General features: G+C 46.7%; 1 protein-coding gene across 1 annotated transcript in view; it reads left to right on the top strand.

The window, feature by feature from the left end:
• LOC144821209 (protein NEDD1-like) overlaps positions 1–20,549 on the top strand; it is a 752,172-nt gene that overhangs the window by 199,815 nt on the left and 531,808 nt on the right. The window contains exons 4-5 of the mRNA XM_078677987.1: positions 13,093–13,209; positions 13,328–13,468. Of these exons, the coding sequence (XP_078534113.1) occupies positions 13,093–13,209; positions 13,328–13,468 (258 nt within the window). The remainder of the gene's footprint in view (positions 1–13,092; positions 13,210–13,327; positions 13,469–20,549) is intronic.

The following is a 20,549-nucleotide window of genomic DNA, read 5'->3' as shown; positions in this document are numbered from 1 at the left end:
GGCATTAAGAATGGTCTAAAATAATATTTGCAGGAAGTATTATGGCAGAGAAAAGTGGTGTCACTGTCAACAGAAGCAAGTGAGAAATTTCTAAATTATTAATTTTATGCAAAGTTTACACATTTACAGCTTCCAAAGTGTCCATATGCTTATACTCTATATGCAAATAGTGGAAAAGAGGTTGACCACCTGTAACCTCCATAAGAAAGCACAGAATTACTACGAAAAAGTAGATGCAAACCTTTGCTCTGCCCGCTTTGGAAAACTCAGAAGAAAGAAATTGTTTAGTAAAGTTGTTGTAAACTCCACTAGTACCATTAATATTGTAAATTGCTTGTGAAAAGTTTGCAAACTTAAATGGGATTTTTTGAAGATTAAGAGAACCTGCTCAAAACTCAAAAACTCCTCTACTGGGATATCACAGTACTATCCACGTAACTGAGTTGTATAGCTAATTTGTTTTTCATTTTTAAAGGGTTTTCTCGGCATAACAGTGGCCCATCCTTAATCCTGAGCATTCTTGACAGATGTCTGGTTATTTCTGGCACTACCGTTGTTAATAGCTGTGGGGTAATTGAGCTTCTTTGTCTAAAATGAGCTCACTTACTTTGATCACTGGGTGCAGCCATGGGAAGGTGTTTATGCTCCATGACTACTAATGTTCTCCAGCTGCCTCAAAATATTTGATGGTTTGATATGTGTTGTGTCAGCATGTGTTAGAAATGGGATTTCTTGTTGGCTAGGGTATGTGCCTAAGCCAGGCGGAACCCTCCACTGTAGTCAGGGTAAGCAGGTTACACACCAAAGATTACCTGGTAACCTGTGCTCCCCCTTGGTAGCTTGGCACAGAGCAGTCAGGCTTATCCCCAGAGGCAATGTGTAAAGCGTTTGTGTAACACACAAACCAGTAGCACAATAAATATACCACAAAAGTGACTCCAAATAGTATTATAAAAATATAGGTTATATTGTGCATATAACATAGCCCAATATGACATGAATCAATGATTACATTACCAACTAGGCAATTGTTAAACGTCACAATAGGTGCAATAAGAGAAAGACATATGCTTCAGACTTCATGAAACAACGTTTTTGTGCATACTATGCTAGTACTGAAATAGCATTTGTTATTCTGATAATGTAGGTATTGAAAAACAACATACACTGTGCATTAGGGCATGAGATGCAAGAGGAAAAAACATCAGTAACTGTCAAGACACGTAGCTCCATTAATGCCTGCACTCATTTTAGCAGGGTTATGGTAATTGTATGGCTTTAAATGAAACAAGTGCCTTTGATGAAAGAGTTGGACACTGGGGCACATGTGCACCTACTAAACTTGCTATGCTAATCTCTCGATCACCATCTTGTGTGGTACCTGGCAGCCACACAAATGCCCCCGAAGTATGTGTTATCTGGTAAAAGGAGGGGGAGGCACAATTAGAAGGTTTCAGTGGGGAGGCCTCGCTGGGGCCTCCGTGCTGAGTTACCAAAGATTAACTGCCCACGAATGTGCAGTACAGCTGCAAGCTCCAAATACCTTCAGGTCCCTGGCACCCGACTGCGGTGTTTAGGGGGTGCAGTGCTGAGTCATCTCTCCCCAAAGGAAGGGGGGTGCAGCTTTTCTTCTCATGCAGCTTCAGGAGCGGGGCCTGGCGTTTCCTCCTCAAGGCCAGGTGGCGTATTCTGGTTGTGGAGCCTCCCTCTGGCTCCACACGGCAAGGGATCCCCCTGTTCTTAAACTCAAAATGTCTTTGATCTAGGGGGCACTTCAGAAGAAACCTTACAAGTGCACAGCACTCCCTTTTAATCCCAGCCCTGGCTCCAGACGTACTGTAGGGGGGTAAACAAGCCCTTTGTGTGAGGGCGGGACACAGCCTACACAAACGTAAGTGCGCCCGCTTCCTTCTCTCCCAGCCCAGGAAGATTATCAGTATGAAAATGGATGCCTCTGACTCTCTTGTCACGCCCAGGCATCCTGTGCTGTGGCTGTCTGGAAAGTATGCACAAGATGTAGCTGTCACTCAGGCACAGATGTGGATTGGAGTCAGGCTGCAAAGGACATAGAGTTATAAGCACAGAGAAATTACCGCTTTCAAAAAGTGGCATTTCTAAAATAGTAATACAAATTCCACCAACAGAAGTAAACATGATTTTTCACTACCATTCTAGACATACCAAACATGGCAACGCTACTGCTTTCAGATCAGGAATGACCACTTAAACATATATAAGGGAATTCCCAATGCTAGCCTATGAGAGGAGTATGTCTCACAGCATGGAGAAATTAGCTGTTTGTCACTACCAGGACATGCCACATATTAAAAGCACATGTCCTACCTTTTACGTAAGCAGCACTCAGCCCAGAGGGCTTCCTAGGGCCAACCTTGGGGGTAACCTATATGTAGTAATAGGGGAGTTTAAGGCTTGGGAAGTAGTTAATTTGGCAGTAAACTGTGCATGCAGTCACTGCAGAGGCAGACCTGATACAGGTTTGAAAGGCTACTTCTGTGGGTAGCTGCAGGCCCACAAGTAGCATTTAATTTACAAGCCCTGGTGTTGGAAAGTGGGTTATTGGTATGGGCAAATGTAGGTCTGCCACTGGCAATAAGGCCACCAACACATGATAGGACTCAGCATAGGTCTTAGAAAATTATTCCTATGCTCAGCCCTTGGTAGCGTGGTTGCGAGCAGGCAGGCTTAACTTCCAAGATAGGTATGTAAAGCATTTAAAAACACAATTTCAGTAAATAATTAAGACACAACAAATAATAAAAATCCAACACCAATGTATAACAGTAGGAAATCTTCTTATCTTTAAAATGACACCAAAATGACAACAATCCAATGTAGGGAACCGGAGATAAGAATTTTCAAAGATTTAATAAAATATAGCACTTAGAAGATTATAGCACCATATTGTGATACCTGCTCGCGATAGACTGGGGCAAAGTCAAAGTTTCACGCCGGGCGCGATGGAGCCCTGAGCGGCTACAGCTCGCAGAAGGTCCCGGTCTCAGTTTCCACCTTCACACTTAGAAACTTTTCTGGAGCTTTTCTACTCGAGGCCCCTCGAAGCTCCCAACCAGTCTGGATTAAGTGAGATTTTGCCAGCTTGACTTGTGACGAGGTCCCAGTCAACTTCCCTGGAGTAGACTTAGAACATTTCTCAAGATCTCTTCAGTGGGGCAACCCAGGAATCCAGGCCGGCACGCGATGGCTCTCGCGGTTGGTTCCCGTCACCTTTTCTATGAGCGGACTTAGAAATTTTTCTGGGGCTTTTTCTCGTGGGGTCTCTCAATGCTCCTCATGTAGCCGGATCCGGTGAGGGTTCCCTGGCTTCAGATTTTCTCTAGACCCGGTCAATCTCTGAAAGTTGGAGGGATGGAGCTTTTAGTGGGACGAACCTCGTTGGCTTGGCCGGCTCGCGGTTGAAGGCAAGTGGCCTGGCTGACCAGGTTAAGTAGGTCCTTCTGTGGAGCTTTTTTTCAAAGTTGCTCCAAAGTTCTCCAAGCTTCTTGAACTTCTTCCTGAATTTCCTCAAGGGGCCTAAAGTGTCTCAAACTCACTCCAAGGGTCTGGAAGCTCCAAGATGGTCCTTGAAAGTTGAGGACTTCCGTTCCCACAATCCACTGGTAAAAAACCCTTACAAATCCACTGGTGGTTCTCCAAGGTGCGAATTTAGTTGGTGATGTTCCAGATGAACTCTTTTAACCTGTAGCTTTCAGGGAGTCCACTCTTTAGTTCCTTTTCAGCAAGATAATCCACAGGGCTGTAGTATCAGATGGTGTAGTCTTCAGAGGCAAGGCCTTCGAAATCTTTGCACAGCAAAACTTTTCAGCTTGGCAATGTCTTGCTTCAGTAAGTTTCAAGCAGCAGATCTGCCCCCCTCAGATACTTATTCCAAGTTCTCTGGGTCAAGCAGGAGGTCACTTCTGACCAATGGGAGCAGGGTAACTCCTCCAAGATATGACCACATCCTGTATAGTGTGGCATTATTTTGTCCCAGAGTGCATCAAATCTTCTGAAATCCATAATGGCTGATTTTCCAGCAAGGAGGTAAGATCTGGCTAAACACACCCCTTGTATTGTTAATTTACTTACTCTCCCCCCTGCATCTGCATACCTTCCTTAATCCTACCATCTGCTTAAGGTGGGATGTTCAGAGCTGTAAATTTCATTGGTCTCTACTCTCCTCTTTGAAGAACATAGTTTACGACTCCTCCCCCTGACCTGGCATTCCTATGGAACAACACACTGCCCTGCCAGCAGAGCTGGTTAACCCCAGGGGCTCTTTATCACCTCTTCAAGTTAGCCTGGCTAAGTCACTTAACTCTGACCAATCAGGGCAGACCACTGGAAGGCTGAATTTGGACTTACAGATAAGAAAGTCTTATAACTTCTTGTATGTACACTTTAGGAGAAATTCAACAATATGATATTGCTGGATTTAATAATGCCATTCTGGGAAGTCTTTGAATGGCATTTCTATCCCTCTCCTATCGAGTTAATAATTAATAACTTCCTACCATGTTAACATATGAAACAGAGGATTTGCAATGGGAAAAATGACTTGGGCCATTTTTCAAGCACAAGGACATACAAAAACATATTTTAAATAATGTACTTGCCACATATCTACAAGAACCACCCCATGTGCAACTAGGGGAGACTTTAGGGGTTCGGAATCTGTGGAAATATAGCAGATTCTCCCTCCACATTGTTCCTAGCATCAAAGTCGAATTTGAGCAGCACTTTACCACAATGTGAGGAGTGAAATGTGAAATTGCACTTTGCCCAGTCATGTAAAACTCATTTTATAGGGGTGCACCTTATAAATACCTGCCCCCAACCCTGGGATACCTAGTGGAGACCCCGGGGTCCCTAATATACCTAAACATTGTAGGTTATGCATTGTTAAGTGCCCCAATCCCCAAAGTTCCGTTTGGGCACAATTTACTTTTTAAAAGCAGCCCTGGCATCCAGGGGTGTTTTTGAACTGACCTCAGGCTTCAGCAGTGCACACATGCAAGTGCAGAAAAAGGCTGCTGGCCTCTAAACTGCAATGACCCATGGTACTGGGGACCTCTAGGTAGTTTCAATTCCCCTGCCCTATTATATACTAGGGGCCTATAGGGGAGGTCATGCCAATCACAGGGGTACCCCACCATGCCATTGTGTACTCTAGTGTATGTAGGTGTTTTAACTGTATTCTAACGTGTCTCTTTCAGCATTGCACTGGTCCTGGGCCTGGTTAGGCAGAGCCATGGGTCAGTCGAAATCAGTTACCACCAGTATCAGTCAGCTAAAAGTTGGAGGGTACCCAGGTCACAGGATGACTTTGCAACACCTGGGTATATGGGATACCACTTTACAAGGGACTTGCAAGTAAATTAAATATTCCAAACAGGCGTTAACTAATCATACTATGTTTAAAGGAGAGAGAACTTATACTTTAGCACTTATTAGCAGTGGTTAAGTGCCCAGAGTCCTAAAGCCAACAGAAAGAAGCCAGAAAAAATAGGAGGAAGAAGGCAAGACGTTTGGGGATAGCCCTGAAAAAAGGGCCAGGCCCAACAGCGTTGGATAAATACTTTGGGTCAGTTCCAGGTCAATACGTTATTTATATTTCATTTATAAAACAGCCTATGTAGCTGTTTTGAGGGTCAATGCCCTAATTACGTACAAGTAAACAACTATTCCCACCTACTTGACTGGTGTATGTTGAAGGCGGCTTGGTTATGTCAGGGATCCCAACCTAGTTATGGTGCCTAGTGGCTGGGCGGCACTTATCTTTGAAGATTATCTTCATAGTTTCCTGTCCAAAAGTATAATTCACTTCATGCATAATTACTTTGGTGATAATGGGGAAGGTGCAGGTAACCACATATACATCCTGTTGCACCTGTAACAATCCATGCTAAACTTTAAAAAAAATGAAGCATCTTTGAAGCCTGCAGGGCAGAATAAGCTCTGTTATTGAAAGAATATTTATAGGGTCTGCTCTTTGCCCTTAATCTGTATGCATCACTTTGGTGTATATGTAATTTTTTTATAGCATGTGATAACCCAGGTGTGGGTGTCCTGGTGCTAAGGCAAGGTGGACCCACCACATATTCCAATCTGGGGCCGTATTATAGTAAGTACCCTGGGGGCGCAACAGCGGTTGTGTCCTTTTGCGCATCCCCGGGGCACTTACTGTAATACGGCTCCATCAATACCTTCAGGGGCCATTCTCTCTTTTGCATAGGGGCTGCCCTTTGCATATTAGGGAATTTCTTTGCCTCTGCACCCTCGCCATATTACAGACGCAGGCACAGAGGCCAAGAAGCTCTCAGGGGTCACATTCAAAGCGCACTACTGTGAGTGTGCCCCCAGAAGCAGCCCTCTGGAGGAGGGGAGAGGGGGTCCTATGTAGTTCCCAGACATCGACTTGCTGATAGATGCAGTCACTGACTAAACCCGCCTGCAAGGGGATCTCTAATCCCTTTAAAAAGTGCAAGCCTGTTGCCACCTGCGCTGTGAAAACGCGGAGCGGCTGCAAGCATCCACTCCATGTTTTCACATAGTTTGCGGTTGCCCTGGGACAGTGCATTCAACTTAATAGGGGTGCATTTTCATTTTTTGCACCTGGCGCACCTTTTAAAAGGTGCACAGGGCGCAAACAATGAACATGCATAATATGGCCCCAGATGGCCTATGGGAAGAGATCATCCTTTAATTTTTTTTCTTCAATACTGCATAATTTCTATGTTTCCTAAGGCAGCTTATTCCAAAACACAGGCTTGCGATGTAGGCTCTAACCCTAGAAATCCTAGGGATGATCATAAGGTTATCAGCCGAACAACGCATTGTACGAACTGGAGCAGAAGCCTGAAGTTTGGATTTAAGGTAGGAGGGGTCAGTGCCATGTTAGCAAACGTTTGGGAGAAACGAGTAAATGTTCATACAGACCAACTATATGAAGATGAGATTAAAAGAGGGCAATAGAATAAATTCCTGGAAATACACCCACTGCAGTTTATTCTCTAAATTGATATGATGGGTGACCTGCAGCACCCTTGAACTTGTGTACTATATAAGTAACCAGCGTCCCGAAGTGTACAAGCGTAAGTAGTTTCTGGACTTACAAATCCTCAGGAGAATTAAGAATCTTCAGGGTTGATGTCTAGGCTGGTATTAAAAAATCTGAAAGAAACAGGTTGTTGTTAGATTCCTTACCTTAGAATATCCCCAGGCGTCAGACTGGATCCGGAAAGTTTTGCGTAGCAGTACCCTTGCGCATCTGTAGGCGTCGTCCGCAGCTCCGCGTCTGTCGTTGGCGTCGTTGGCACTGCGATGAAGTCGTCGGAGTACTTAGACGCCGCCCTCGCGTGCTGACGTCAGTTCTTCTTTTTTTCGTTTCGGCAAGCGCAGATCCAGAAAAAGCAGTACTTCAGTCACTTTTGACTAACTTTTTTCGATCTTTTTTGATCTTTCTTCGAGTCTTTACGACTCTCGGTGCCGGTAGGGATGCCCGGGTTCAAGCCCTGTACCGATTGCAACCGACTGATGTCGGTTACCGATCCCCACCGCCGGTGCCTCTATTGCCTAGGAGCCGACCACCACGACAAGTCGTGCCCCGACTGCTGGGCTCTGAGGTAGAAGGCTAGGTGGGAGCGGTCCCGTCAGCACCTCGAGATCCGGCAGTCGGCCCCGCGCCACTCACGGGCCCGGTCCAGGAGGGGGTCGAGGGACCGGTTGCGGGGCCACAGTCATCGAAGCTCGACGAGTCGTCACCATTCTTCGGGCTCCAAGTCCTCAGGTAAGAGGCACAAGAAGTCAAAGAGGCGACATCGCTCTTCTGACTCACCCCGACGCGGCTGGGGGTTTGGTCGACACCGCCCACGCGGCTCCGCCGGAGCCTCAGGCGTCGCGGCCTGCTCCATACCTGCCGGTCCCTGGGCCAAACGTGACGCCGGAGGAGATCAATGCCTTCCTCATGGCCATGAGGTCACTCTCTCCTCAGTCAGGTTCCGCGGCGCCTTCAGGTCCCGCGGTCCCTGCTGGGAGCCCAAGCGGGCCGGGTTCCGGATCCAGGCTGCCGCTGGTCGACCTTACGACCCCGCCGGTGTCGACCCCTAGGGTGTCACCCCCAGCGCCGTCCCTGGATGGCGCCGTCCCTGATTCTTCCCTCGGTCCGGATCCGCCGTCTGACCGGCGTCGCTCAACGCCGCATTCGGCGCCGTCAGAAGAGCAATTCTTCTATGATCCGGCTCCATCCTTTGCACCTGATTTTCAGGAAATGGAGGGCGAGGGTGACTGGGAGGGGTCTGAGGAACCTCTGACATGGGCGTGTCAGTCATTTCAGGACTGGACAGACAAGCTAGGGGAAGCCAGTGGTCTCGACACTTCGCCTGACACTGGTTTTGTCTCCCCTCTACCGTGGCTTTGGAGGAGGGGGCTGCTTATAGTGTGGTGCTGACGAGGGGGGCCAAGGCCTTGGCTCTTGAGCTCCCCGTCGCGACTGTGAGGTCTAACATCCTCACTGTCGGCCTTAAACTGCAGGCAGGCTCTTGGGAGCCTCTACTGCTGTTTAATGAGGCTCCACTGGACATCCGGTTGGGCACCTGGTCCAGGCCCGCTACAGTTTCCCCTGTAGTTAGGAGCATCGCCAGGCGCCACCGCCCTTCTTCGGGCGACCCTAGTTTTCTGTCCACCCACCCCACCCCGAGAGCCTGCTTATCCAGGCCTCTACTTCCCAGTCCGCATTCCCGACTTCACCTCCAGATCGGGAATCCAAAAGGTATGAACAGTTTGGCAAGAAACTGTTCTCCTCCCTCAGTTTGGGGTTGCGGTCAGTCAACACCGCTTGCCTTATGGGCTGTTACACCCACTCTCTGTGGGATACGGTTGCGGTCGTGCTGCCAGAGTGCCTGGAGGGGGCCCGGGCAAAGCTCGCTCAAGCCCTTGCGGGGGGACGAGACGCAGCGCGGTACTCCATTCGGTGTGGGCTGGATACCACGGACTCGCTGGGCAGGGCGATGTCAACGACGGTGGCGGTTCACCGCCACGCCTGGCTGAGGTCCGCCAACTTCTCGGCTGATGTCCAGAACACACTCATGGACATGCCGTTCGATGGCAGCCACCTCTTTGGTGGCAAGGCAGATTATGTGCTTGAACGTTCAAGGACTCAAGGGCTACGGCCAAGTCCTTGGGCCTGTCGGCTCAGCGTAAGCCATCTTCTGCCTTTCGCTCTTTTCGTGGCCAAGTAAGGGGCGCCCCTTAACGTCCTACCAGCCACGGTCCGCAGTCTAACATCCAGCTCAGCGGCAGACGTGGTACCCGCTGTGGCGGTGCCAGGGGACAACGGCGAGGCCAGTCCACATCCACACCCGCAGCATCTGCCTCAAAACCCTCCTAGTCCGAGCTTTCAAGCCCATTTAACGCCAGTGGGGGGCAGGGTCCGCCATCCCCTCCTCCACTGGCACAACATCACTTCAGATAGGTGGGTGCTGCAAATCGTCCGAAGGGGCTACTCCCTCCCCTTCGAGGTGACCCCTCTAGCCATGCCACCGCAGTACCACCGCGTGTCGGGGGATCACTTGCAACTTCTGCAAGAGGAAGTATCGGCCCTCTTGGCCAGGTGGGCCATCGAGCGCATTCCTGGGCCAGAAGTAGGGTGTGGTTGCTATTCCCACTACTTTCTGGTTCCCAAGAAGGGCAAAGGGGGCCTATGCCCTATCTTGGACCTGCGGAACGCCAAAGTTCAAGATGCTGACTTTGGCTCAGGTCTTAGCTGCCCTGGACCCCGGAGACTGGATGGAAGCATTGGACTTGCAGGACGCTTATTTCCACATCCCCGTCCTGCCGGCCAACCGGTGTTACCTGCGGTTCACGGTATACCACGAGCACTTCCAGTTCACCGTGCTCACTTTTGGCCTTACCAGCGACCCACGGGTGTTCACGAAAGTGATGGCGGTGGTCGCAGCTCATCTGCTCAGGTTAAGGGTGTCAGTCTTCCCCTACCTCGACGACTGGTTGTTGAAGGTGGGCTCGCCCAAGACAGTCTTCAGCCACCTCCAGACTACGGCCGACCTCCTGCACTTGCTGGGGTTTTCCATCAATGTGTCAAAGTCACACCTGTGTCATTCTCAAAAGCTCCTCTTCATCGGAGCGGTTCTGGATTCGGCACAGTTTCGGGTTTATCCTCCCGAACAGCGGGTTCGGGATATTCCAGGCTCTGATTCTGATCTTTCAGCCTTTATCCCGGGTCTCGGTCAGGTTGACGCTGCGGCTTCTGGGGCTGATGGCCTCCTGCATCCTTCTGGTGCATCACGCCAGGTGGCGGATGCGGGCTCTGCAGTGGGACCTGAAGTTTAAGTGGGCCCAGCATCAGGACAACTTGTCTGACCATGTCCTGATCTCGAGGGCACTGCGAGACAGTTGCAGTGGTGGCTCACAAACCGCGATTGGGTCAGCGGCAGATCCCTCTCCCTACTCCAACGGAGCACGTAGTTGTGATGGATGCATCCCTCCTGGGCTGGGGGGGCCACATGGGAGAGGTAGAGATCAGAGGCCTCTGGTCTCCGGCAGAGTCCCGGCTCCAAATCAACCTTCTGAAGCTGTGGGCGATCCGGCTTGCACAGAAGGCATTCCTTCCCTCTGTCCGGGGAAGTGTAGTGCAGGTGTTCATGGACAACACCACCGCCATGTGGTACTGCAACAAACAGGGTGGGGTGGGTAGGGGTCGTGGACCCTTTGACAGGAGGCTCTGCCCCTCTGGCAATGGCTGGAACACCAGGGCATCACCCTGGTGGTTCAACACCCGGCAGGTTCCCTGAACGCCAGGGCGGATAAACTCAGCCGTCGGTGCATGATGGATCACGAATGGCGTCTGAACTTAGAAGTGGCGCAAGGTCTCTTTCGGCAGTGGGGAGAGCCTGGTTAGATCTATTTGCCACAGAAGAGAATGCGCAATGTCATCAGTTCTGCGCGTTGGAATTTCCAAGGCGGCACTCGCTCGGAGACACTTTTCGTCGCGAGTGGAGTTGCGGTCTGTTGTACGCCTTTCCGCCTATACCACTTCTGCCCTGGGTGCTGAAGAAGATCAGGCACGACCGGGCCCAAGTCATCCTTGTGGCTCCGGACTGGACACAAAGGTATCCCGAGCTACTCAGCATGCCAGTTGATCCCCCGATTCGTCTGCCTCTTCAGGAGGACCTTCTGTCGCAGCAGCAGGGGACGTCCTCCACCCAAACCTGTCCAGCCTCCACCTCCATGCGTGTAGATTGAGAACCGGCAGTTGAGGCCATTTGACTTGCCTCCTGAAGTCTGTGATGTCATTCCGGCAGCCAGGCGTCCCTCCACAAAAATGGTATATGCCTGCAGGTGGAACAGATTTGTGGCATGGTGGACAGCAAAGGCTGTGGATCCCCTTTCTGCCCCTCTTTCAGAGGTTCTCCTCTTTCTTCTTTCTCTTACCCAGCAGGGCTCTGCTGTGGGCACTATCAAAGGCTACCTCTCTGCCTTTCAGACTTCTTAAGGCTTCTGGCTAAGCCTTCTCTTTTCAAGTCCCCTGTTGTTAATAGATTCTTGAAGGGCATCACTCACATGTTTCCTCCTGTTCCTTTCGTGATGCCTCAGTGGGACTTGAACCTTGTTCTTACTTATTAGATGTGCGCTCCCTTGGAGCCACTTCACAATTGTCCTCTCCGTCTTCTTACTCTTAAGACTGCATTCCTGGTTGCCATCACCTCTGCCAGGAGGGTGAGCGAGGTCCAGGCTCTTTCTTTTAAGCATCCTTTCCTTTCTGTCCATCCGGACAAGGTTGTCTTAAAAACACGTCCCTCTTTCCTGCCCAAGGTTGTTACAGCCTTCCACATTGGACAGTCTATCACCTTGCCCACCTTCTTTCCGCCTCCGCATCCCTTGGAAGGAGGAAGAGAGGCTCCACCGTCTTTAGCCAAAACGTGCACTCTCATTTTATTTGGACCGCACATGCCAGTTCCGGGTGGACGACCAGCTCTTTGTTGGTTACATGGGCGCTAAGAAGGGACGGGCGGTGCACAAACGAACCATTTCTCGATTGATCGTTTTGTGCATTAAGGCCTGTAATTCTCTGGCTAAGAAGGAGCCTCCAGTGGGGTTGTGTGCCCACTCCACTCGGGCCACGGCGGCTACTACTGCCCTGGCTCGGGGAGTCCCCTTGCAGGACATCGGTCAGGCAGCTACGTGGGCCTCTCTGCACACGTTCGCTAGACACTACTCCCTGGACGGCCAAGTCCGGAGAGATGGCTTCTTTGGCTGTTCTGTTCTCCAGGACTTTCTGGTGTGATCATTGGTTCGCAGACCCACCACCGGGGTTGGTATTGCTGGGGTATCTACTCTAAGGTAAGGAATCTAACACTAACCTGTTTCTTTCAGATGCACTAGTTACTTACCTTCGGTAACGATATATCTGTAAGACACAGTAGTTGGTGTTAGATTCCTTACCGCCCACCAATCCTCCCGGTTCTGCAAACCGATATCTAGGGTTAAGGTAATTCACTAGAGGGCACTAGTTTCATGGCACCGGTGTTGGTTTTTAACCCTGCCGCCGCAGCACTAAGGGGGTGGGGTGGCCGTGCGGCGCTCAGACGCTTATGACGGAACCGCTCCGTCACGGCCCTCGGGTGGGCTGTGCTTGTGATGGAGCGGTTCCGTCATGGCCCCACCCGCTCAAGGGAACGCGCCGCGCAGGCGCGGCGAGCGGACCATGACGGAACTGCTCCATCACCAGCACAGCCCACCCGAGGGGCATGACGGAGCGGTTCCGTCATAAGCGTGGGAGGGGTTAACTTGCGTTTCTGGTGCGGAAAAGCTATGTATAAGAACTGACGTCATCACGGCGCCAACGACGCTGACACGGAGCCATGGACGACTCATACCGACGCACAAGGGTACTGCTACGCAAAACTTTCCGGATCCAGTCTGATGCCTGGGGATATTCTAAGGTAAGGAATCTAAGACTAACTACTGTTTGTTACAGATATATCGTTACCGAAGGTAAGTGACTTGTGCATTACGTTGAATGTAACCCAAGTAATCCGTTTGTTTTTTGTTCTTTAGGAAAGCCAGACCATAATACATTTCGATAAAAAATCTCAATATCTTGTAAGTGGAGGAGTTGAAAATATTGTCAATATCTGGGAGTTAAACCCTAGAACACTTTATCGTTCCCATCAGGTAAGAAGTTAAACTTCCTGTTTAAGGCTTGTACAGTAATCGTTTACAGCAAGTAAAGACGAGTGTCTTTTAAGATCCCTTCATACTTTGTATCTCACTGTGAACTTCTTGTTTGTAGAAGCACACGGGTGATGTAACCTGTGTAAAGTTTAATGGAAACGGTTGCTGTATCGCTTCTGGCTCAACAAGTGGCGAAATTATTATACACGAAGTCGCCACAAATTTATTCAGCACTCCATTCGGCAGTGATGGGAAAGAGGTACAATGTTCTGTTTAAAACAGATGTTTTTTGGCACAACTATGATGCTTTAATTTGTTTACAACGTTTAAGTCAATTATTTCATTTAGTTTGCTGTATTTGAATAACCGTTTCAGGCACAGTATAGACATGGACTAAGGGTATTTGAGCATATAGCACTATGTCCTTATGATTCAACCATTCACATTCACTTGTTTATTTACATGGTTTTCTTTATGTGAATTGTAAGTCTCGTCCTCTGTTTAAAGAATGCTTTGAATATTACAATATCGATCTGGAATGTGCGTTAATTTCATGTTACAGACAAAATGTACAGTTTGATGCTGCACAGAGCGCATGCAAATGATTTTCTCTAGCAAACTATGCAGGGGCGGCTCCTCCGCTAAGGTAGAGGAGCGTCGCTCCACTACTTTCGAAGCAGTGGAAAAATAAAAAATAAAATGATAATAACTTTGGTATTATCATTTTATTTTTGGTAGCTGCGGGCCTGGGTTAGGGTGGTGCGGTGCTGGGGTCACAGTGGTAGTAGTGCTGGGCACACTCTAAGTGGGCAGGACAGTTTGGCTGGCCGTCTTGGGCCAGCCAAACAGTCTTGCGCACTTTGCATGTCCCCCACCAGGCTGTATTACACAGCCGGATGAGGAACATGCCCAGGCTCCCATTCCCCGTATGAGTGCCGCGCTGCACTGCAGCATTGTGATTGGCTTAGGGGAGGGAGCATATGTGTGCTTCCAGTTTCTGCTTCCGTTCTGGGGCATCAGCAGGGGAGGGGAGGCGAGGCGGGCCAAAGAGATAAGCATTTTTCCGTTTGTTTTTTTCACCCCCCTTCCCGTACCTCACCACCCCCGTTCCATGCTAGCCGCCACTGAGTTTTCAACAGCAATATACATGGTCACTGGTATCCTAATTCAGCAAACAAGCGTAAGTAAGGACAAGCGTTTTGGTAATTATGGCGTTAAGGTTTTTTAGTTCAAATTGAATCTCCTAATTAATAATGTGCCCCCTTCACCTTCATTCTAAGCTGAGACTGTCTGTTTTTATGCTTAGGGCACTTTACGCTTAAGCTATAAAATTTTGTTTACCCCACAAAACGTATACTGGCCACAATTGTGTATTTTCCCACACGTCGGTTGTTTATAGGGTACCCAGATTTTGTGGATGCCCCTGGAGGGAACCAAGAAAATAAGCTAAACTATAGCAACATGTTGTTTTTATTTTATTTTGGGAAAGGTTGCTGTGCAAGAAAGTGTAGGGTTTTACTTTCTAAAACTAACACTAACAACCCATTTCCTGGGCTTAAATCAGCCTGTGCCCTGCTTTCATATACAGGCAGTGTGACTTTTTTTTTTTTTTTGTGGTTTCTGTCTACTCGCAGTTTGCTGTGGAAACAGATGTGAAACCTAATTTTGAACCTAATGAGCTATACATTTCTGAAAAGTAGACAAATTATGGAATTCAGAAAAGGGTAATTTCAATTAAAAACTAATTGCTAGACCTGATCTCCTTGATGTGGGCTTCCCCTAAACTTTTTGCATTCATCACTCCTGCTTTCTGAATTCGTTTTTGTTGGCATTATGAATCTGCCACTTCACCACTGCTAACCAGTGCTTGTGCTCGCTCCCTAAAACATGGTGAAATTGGCCTACACCTAATTGGCACATTTAATTTACTTATAAGTCCTGAGTATATGGTACCACATGATGCCCTGGAAATTGAATGCTACTTGTAGGCCTGCAGCAGTCATAGTGCCACCCACTAAAGCAGCACTTTAAAACTTATCACAGGCCTGCCTACCACTGCAGCCTGTAGTGCAGTTTTATGTTGAACAAGAAAGAGGTGCACCGAAAAGATTTTTTTGAGTCCATATTGATTTCTTCAAAAATGTTCTTTATTTTAAATCACAAGACCAGCTAACGCATTTCGTTCTCAAACATGAAACGGTGGAACTTCATCAGGATTTAATAAGGTAAGGTTCTAAGTCGGCAATTAGAATACATCACAAAAAGTGGAATTTTCATCTTCTGATATTAGTATGCTTCAATTTTAGTGTGAGGATTCCCCTCCTGCAGCTAGGTAGAATATTTGAAGTGCAGTTTTAAACTGCTATTTTGGCCAAGCAAAATGAACCATTTGCCAGGCATGACGCTTACTTTTGAATACATATAATTCACCCCTAATGTAGGCTTTGAAGGCCCATAGGGCTGGGTGCACTGTATTTAACAAACAGGATGTTGGTTTAAGCTCTACATGTCCAGGTAGTGGAAAAAACCCTACATTTGTTTTTCACTACTGTAAGGCCTGGTTCTACCACTTGTTAACATGGGGAAACTTATTTCATTTAATAGGTGCTAACCTTTGATTGGGTACATACGTACAACAAGGACAGTCATATCTGCCCACAAGTACTAAGGTAAACATATTACTTACTTATGCCTACTAACCCGCTGGGGTATAAGCATCAACCAGGTCTCCCCACCCATCTCTGTCCTGGACTTTTCTTTCAGTCTGACTCCAGGTGTAACTTCAAAAGGTCCCTGACTGAATGGAAGAAGGCAGGGAAAAATACACATAGCAAGCAGAAATAAATATTTCTCCAAATCTTCATATAGCAAAAACAGTACGTTTATGGTGAACAAAAGCCGTAAGTCAGACAAGTTGAGTTTATAATTTATTCATTTTAAATACAAAAATATTTTTTATTCCTTTAAAAAAAAAATAAAGAGTCATAGCACATATTGTTGTGATATTACCTTGACATCTATATATATATAATTAGTGAGCACCACATGAAAATACCCACAGTACAAATATTCAATCTAAATACAGCACAAAAAACACATGACCAGTTGCAGAACAATGAAAACAGAAAACACTTATAAAAAATTATGTAACAATGATCACATAACAAACATCCAAAAACAAAAGAAGTCAAACCGGTTCTAAAAATTGTTACTAGTTTTGATAAAAGTTATAATACAACAAGAATTGTACTGGTATAGCATGTATTGGAACAGATGAACAGAAATGCGTAGACACGCGTTTCGGAAATACAATCAATATCGACAGCTTTCATCAGGGAGCTGTCTGTGAAAATTTTGGCTGTTGCAGAAAGCCATCCAATCAAGACATATTCAGAAGAACAATGCACATGGCAGGGGGCTCACAACAATCTTCACAACAACTAGTCTGAAAAGGGAAAGGCATGGAATAAATGACCTAGCTAAATATAGTGGGCATAGGACGAGAAAATCACATAAGTGCCAGTGTGTAACTGGACTCCACCATAAATCATGGCAATAACACCCTGTGAAGGAGGAAACTGTTGTTATAAAAGGGCTCTAGGAACCTGCTTTCAAAGATAAAGTGATGTGGATCAGAATAAAGTGTAAACTGCCAAAAGAAAAGAGCGAGATTTAAATAAATATTTATAAATGACCTACTATCAGAGAAGGTTCCTCATTCATCTGATATGGAAACGTAAAGTCATGAACTCATTGGTAGGGAAATTTCCCACTATGGCCTTACATAAGTAGGGCAGTATGGATAAAAACTATCCCACTTCGGTATCACAAGATAGAATATCTGTGTAAAGAGAAAAAGACCAACATAAGGAATAGGCAACATGGTGGCCAATACAGAACGGGAGGTACATAAAACTGTGAATTTATTTCTGTTTGCTGTCTTTTTGTATTGATTCAAGGTGTAACCCATATCCTTGCAGTTAGCCTCGAGGACTAGACACCAGGGATTTCCAGGCATTCCTCTTTTCCTTTTCCCTTTAGGATTCCTGGTCGGGGCTAGCTTGGTAGTGTTTGATGCAGGCTTACGGATTATGTGACCTATCCAGCACAAGTCTCTTATTATTTCTTCATGAGCAGGGTGTTAAAAAGTCTGCTGCTATAGTTTATTGTTGCTGATGGTGTTTGGCCAGTGGATTCAGAGGATTTTCCTAAGACAGGTGTTAATGAAGGTCTAGACTTTGTTGGTGATGGTCACTATTATCATCCAAGTTTCTGCTCCATACAGAAGGACCGGTTTTCTGTTGGTATTAAAAAGCCTGATTTTCGTTTTCAGCATTGGGCTCTTGGAGCATCAGATCTTCTTTGGCTGAATGAAGGCAGCCCTTGCTTTGCCGATTCTTTCCTAGATGTTGACATCTGTGCTGCCCTGCTTGTCCATGACACTGCCCAGGTAGGTGAAGGCCTCAACCTCTTCCAGTGCATAGCCTGCAAGAGTGACTGCAGTTATCCTAGCCATGTTTGCCTTCAGGATTTTGTTTTCCCCCCCTGTGTATGTTGAGGTCAAGTTGTGCTGATGTGGCTGCCACTTTGTTGGTCTTCTCTTGCATCTGCAGATGGGTATGGGAGAGTAGGGCCAGGTCATCTGCAAAGTTCATATCATCAAGCTTGTGTCCAAGATGTCCACTGGATCCCATTTCTTTTACTTGCTGTGGATGTCTTCATGATCCAGTCTATGGCCAGGAGTAAGAAAAAAGGTGAGAGCAAACAACCTTGGATGAATCCGGTCCTCCATGGATAATCTTACAGCTCATTCCCTCGTTGTAGAGTTCCTGATGATTCTTACAAGTTTATCAGGCACACTGCAGTGGTGGAGGTGTTTCCAAATGTTCTCTCTGATCACCCTGTCAAATGCCTTCTCATATTTGGAGTTGACATAGAGGGGGTAGTTCCATTCCTTCGACTGATCAATATTAATGAGAAATGTTGCAGTCTAGTATGTGCATCATCTATCTTTGCGGACGACAGCTTGCTGTTCAGGATGACACTCTGCCTAGGGCTGATTGAAAGCTATCCCTCTGTGGTTTGTGTATTTACTCAGGTCACCTTCATTGGGGCTCTTGATGAGACATTCTTCTTTTCAGTCTGATGGCACCTTTCCCTTTTCCCAGATCCTTCCAAACATGGGTAGAGTATGTCTACTGATGTTTGAAAGTCAAAAGATACTTTATTCGGTTTAAATCACAAAAACCATAAAAGTGTACAAGCATTAAAAAGGTCCACAGGTCACCAGGCTGCATAATATATGATAAAATACAACATATATAAAAAACAGGGAATGCCCAATAAGATATGCATTCCCTGTTTTTTAAGATATAGAGTTTAAAAACAACAACATAAACATTGATCACCTAATTGAAGAATTCATACAGTGGTTAACATTTATGGAAAATCAACTAGGACCAAGCGATCTTTTTGGCAAGTCTCACTGCTATGGTTAAAAATTTTGCCACGTTAAAGATTTCCCATATTTCTGTCAAAAGTTGAAGGTACAACAAAGCTGGCTTCACTTGCCTAAAGCCTTTTCCTTTTAACAATGGTATAATAAATTTTGATCTAATGCCCTTGAAGTGATCACAGAAAAACAAAAAGTGAGCAGTGTCCATAATTGAACAGCCGTCGCATTTGCATAAATCTAAGTCCGTGCTCCTGGTCCAGACAGGGCGGCCAGAAATTAGAAGGTGAATTTTATTCAATCGGAACCTCGTTAGCAAGTACCTATGATTGGCATAATTTACAACTTTAAGGTACAGTTCTGGTTCAGAGCCAGAGGAAACGATCAGCTGATGGGTCCTGACAGAGGGCTTTAACAGCTCCCTGCCCTCTCTGTCCATTCCTCTATTCAGCAAAAAAGTGTTTTTTGCCCATTTCAAGTCTCCTTTCACCAAACTAGAGGGTTTATCGAACAATTCGGGCCGGCCCAGCTTTTCGCACACTTGTTGCACATATTTCAACCAGGGAATCTTTTCCCAGTGATCTAGCAATAAACAATCTTTTAAAATTTCATGGTTCACTTCAAGCTCTGGGTTTAACCAGACTGCCAACCATTTTAGTAGGGGGGCCATGGCAATTTTATCCTCCAAGTAACCCACGCCGCATTCCTGATGAACTATGAAGCTTGCTGTGGATCTTGGGAGGGAAAGAAGTGTTTTTAAAAAATTGTCCTCTGTGACCTGAAGCAATGTAACTGGCCTAAAGCCCCACAAATCGGCCCCATACATGGCGATGGCGGTACATTTGGCAGCATATACTTTTAGTACTGCCTCGATGGGCTTCACCCCTAGTTTACGGGAGAAGCTCAGCACCGCCGAGATCGAGCGTGCCAAAGCTGTTTTTTTCTCTACCATTTGAGGAAACCACGTGGAGCCTTCATCAAAGACAACCCCCAAGTAGGGAAATCTGGGGACTCGTGATAGCTTATGTTTATTACAAAATAATGACATCACATTTTTTTTAGTCTTCGCTTTGTGGCCCACTACCATAACATGAGATTTGCCAAAATTAACACTTAAATCAAGATTATTCATAAAAACATAAAAAGAGTTCAACAGGCATTGGAGTCCTACTGCAGTTCTAGCTAGGAGGGCAGCGTCATCCGCGTACAGTAGGGCCGGCAGTAAATATTTCCCTGCCTTCGGGATATCCTTGCAAGCAGCGCCCAAAACTTTACCTAGGTCATTAATATATAGTGTAAAGAGCAGGGGAGAAAGAATGCAACCCTGCCTCACGCCATTAATGATGCTAATTTTTTCCGTGCAGTTCCCCTTTCTATCATAAAGGACCATTGATGTAAGGTCCCTATGGAGGTCTGCTAGGAAATACACTATGTTAGGGTCTATACCGATGTTAAGGAGCTGGCCCCACAATTTGGATCTGTTTACTCGGTCGAATGCCGAGGACAGATCCATAAAAGCAATAAACAATGACCCTTGCTTAGCTAAGGTGTACTTCCCGATAAGCAATTGTAAGTTTAGGCTTTGGTCAATAGTACTGCGCCCCTTTCGAAAACCATACTGTAGAGGGGAAAGTGTATTAGTCTCCTCTAACCAGTTAGTCAATTTACCTAAAACCACTCTCCCTAAAACCTTGACTGCAGAATCAATGAGGGATATGGGTCGGTAATTGCCAGGATCCCCCCGGTCCCCTTTTTTGTAAATGGGTACAATGACCGACTGTGTCCATGACTCAGGAATGCCTGTCTTAGAAACTCTATTAAAAACATTGGCTAAAACTTTGGACCAAAATAAAATATCGACTTTAAAAAGATCAGAGGGAACGCCATC

Source organism: Lissotriton helveticus, chromosome 1_1 (assembly GCF_964261635.1).
Source record: "Lissotriton helveticus chromosome 1_1, aLisHel1.1, whole genome shotgun sequence".
Classification (NCBI taxonomy): Eukaryota; Metazoa; Chordata; class Amphibia; order Caudata; family Salamandridae; genus Lissotriton; species Lissotriton helveticus.
The sequence above is the reverse complement of the archived record's forward strand: the minus strand, read 5'-3'. Positions and strand labels throughout refer to the sequence as shown.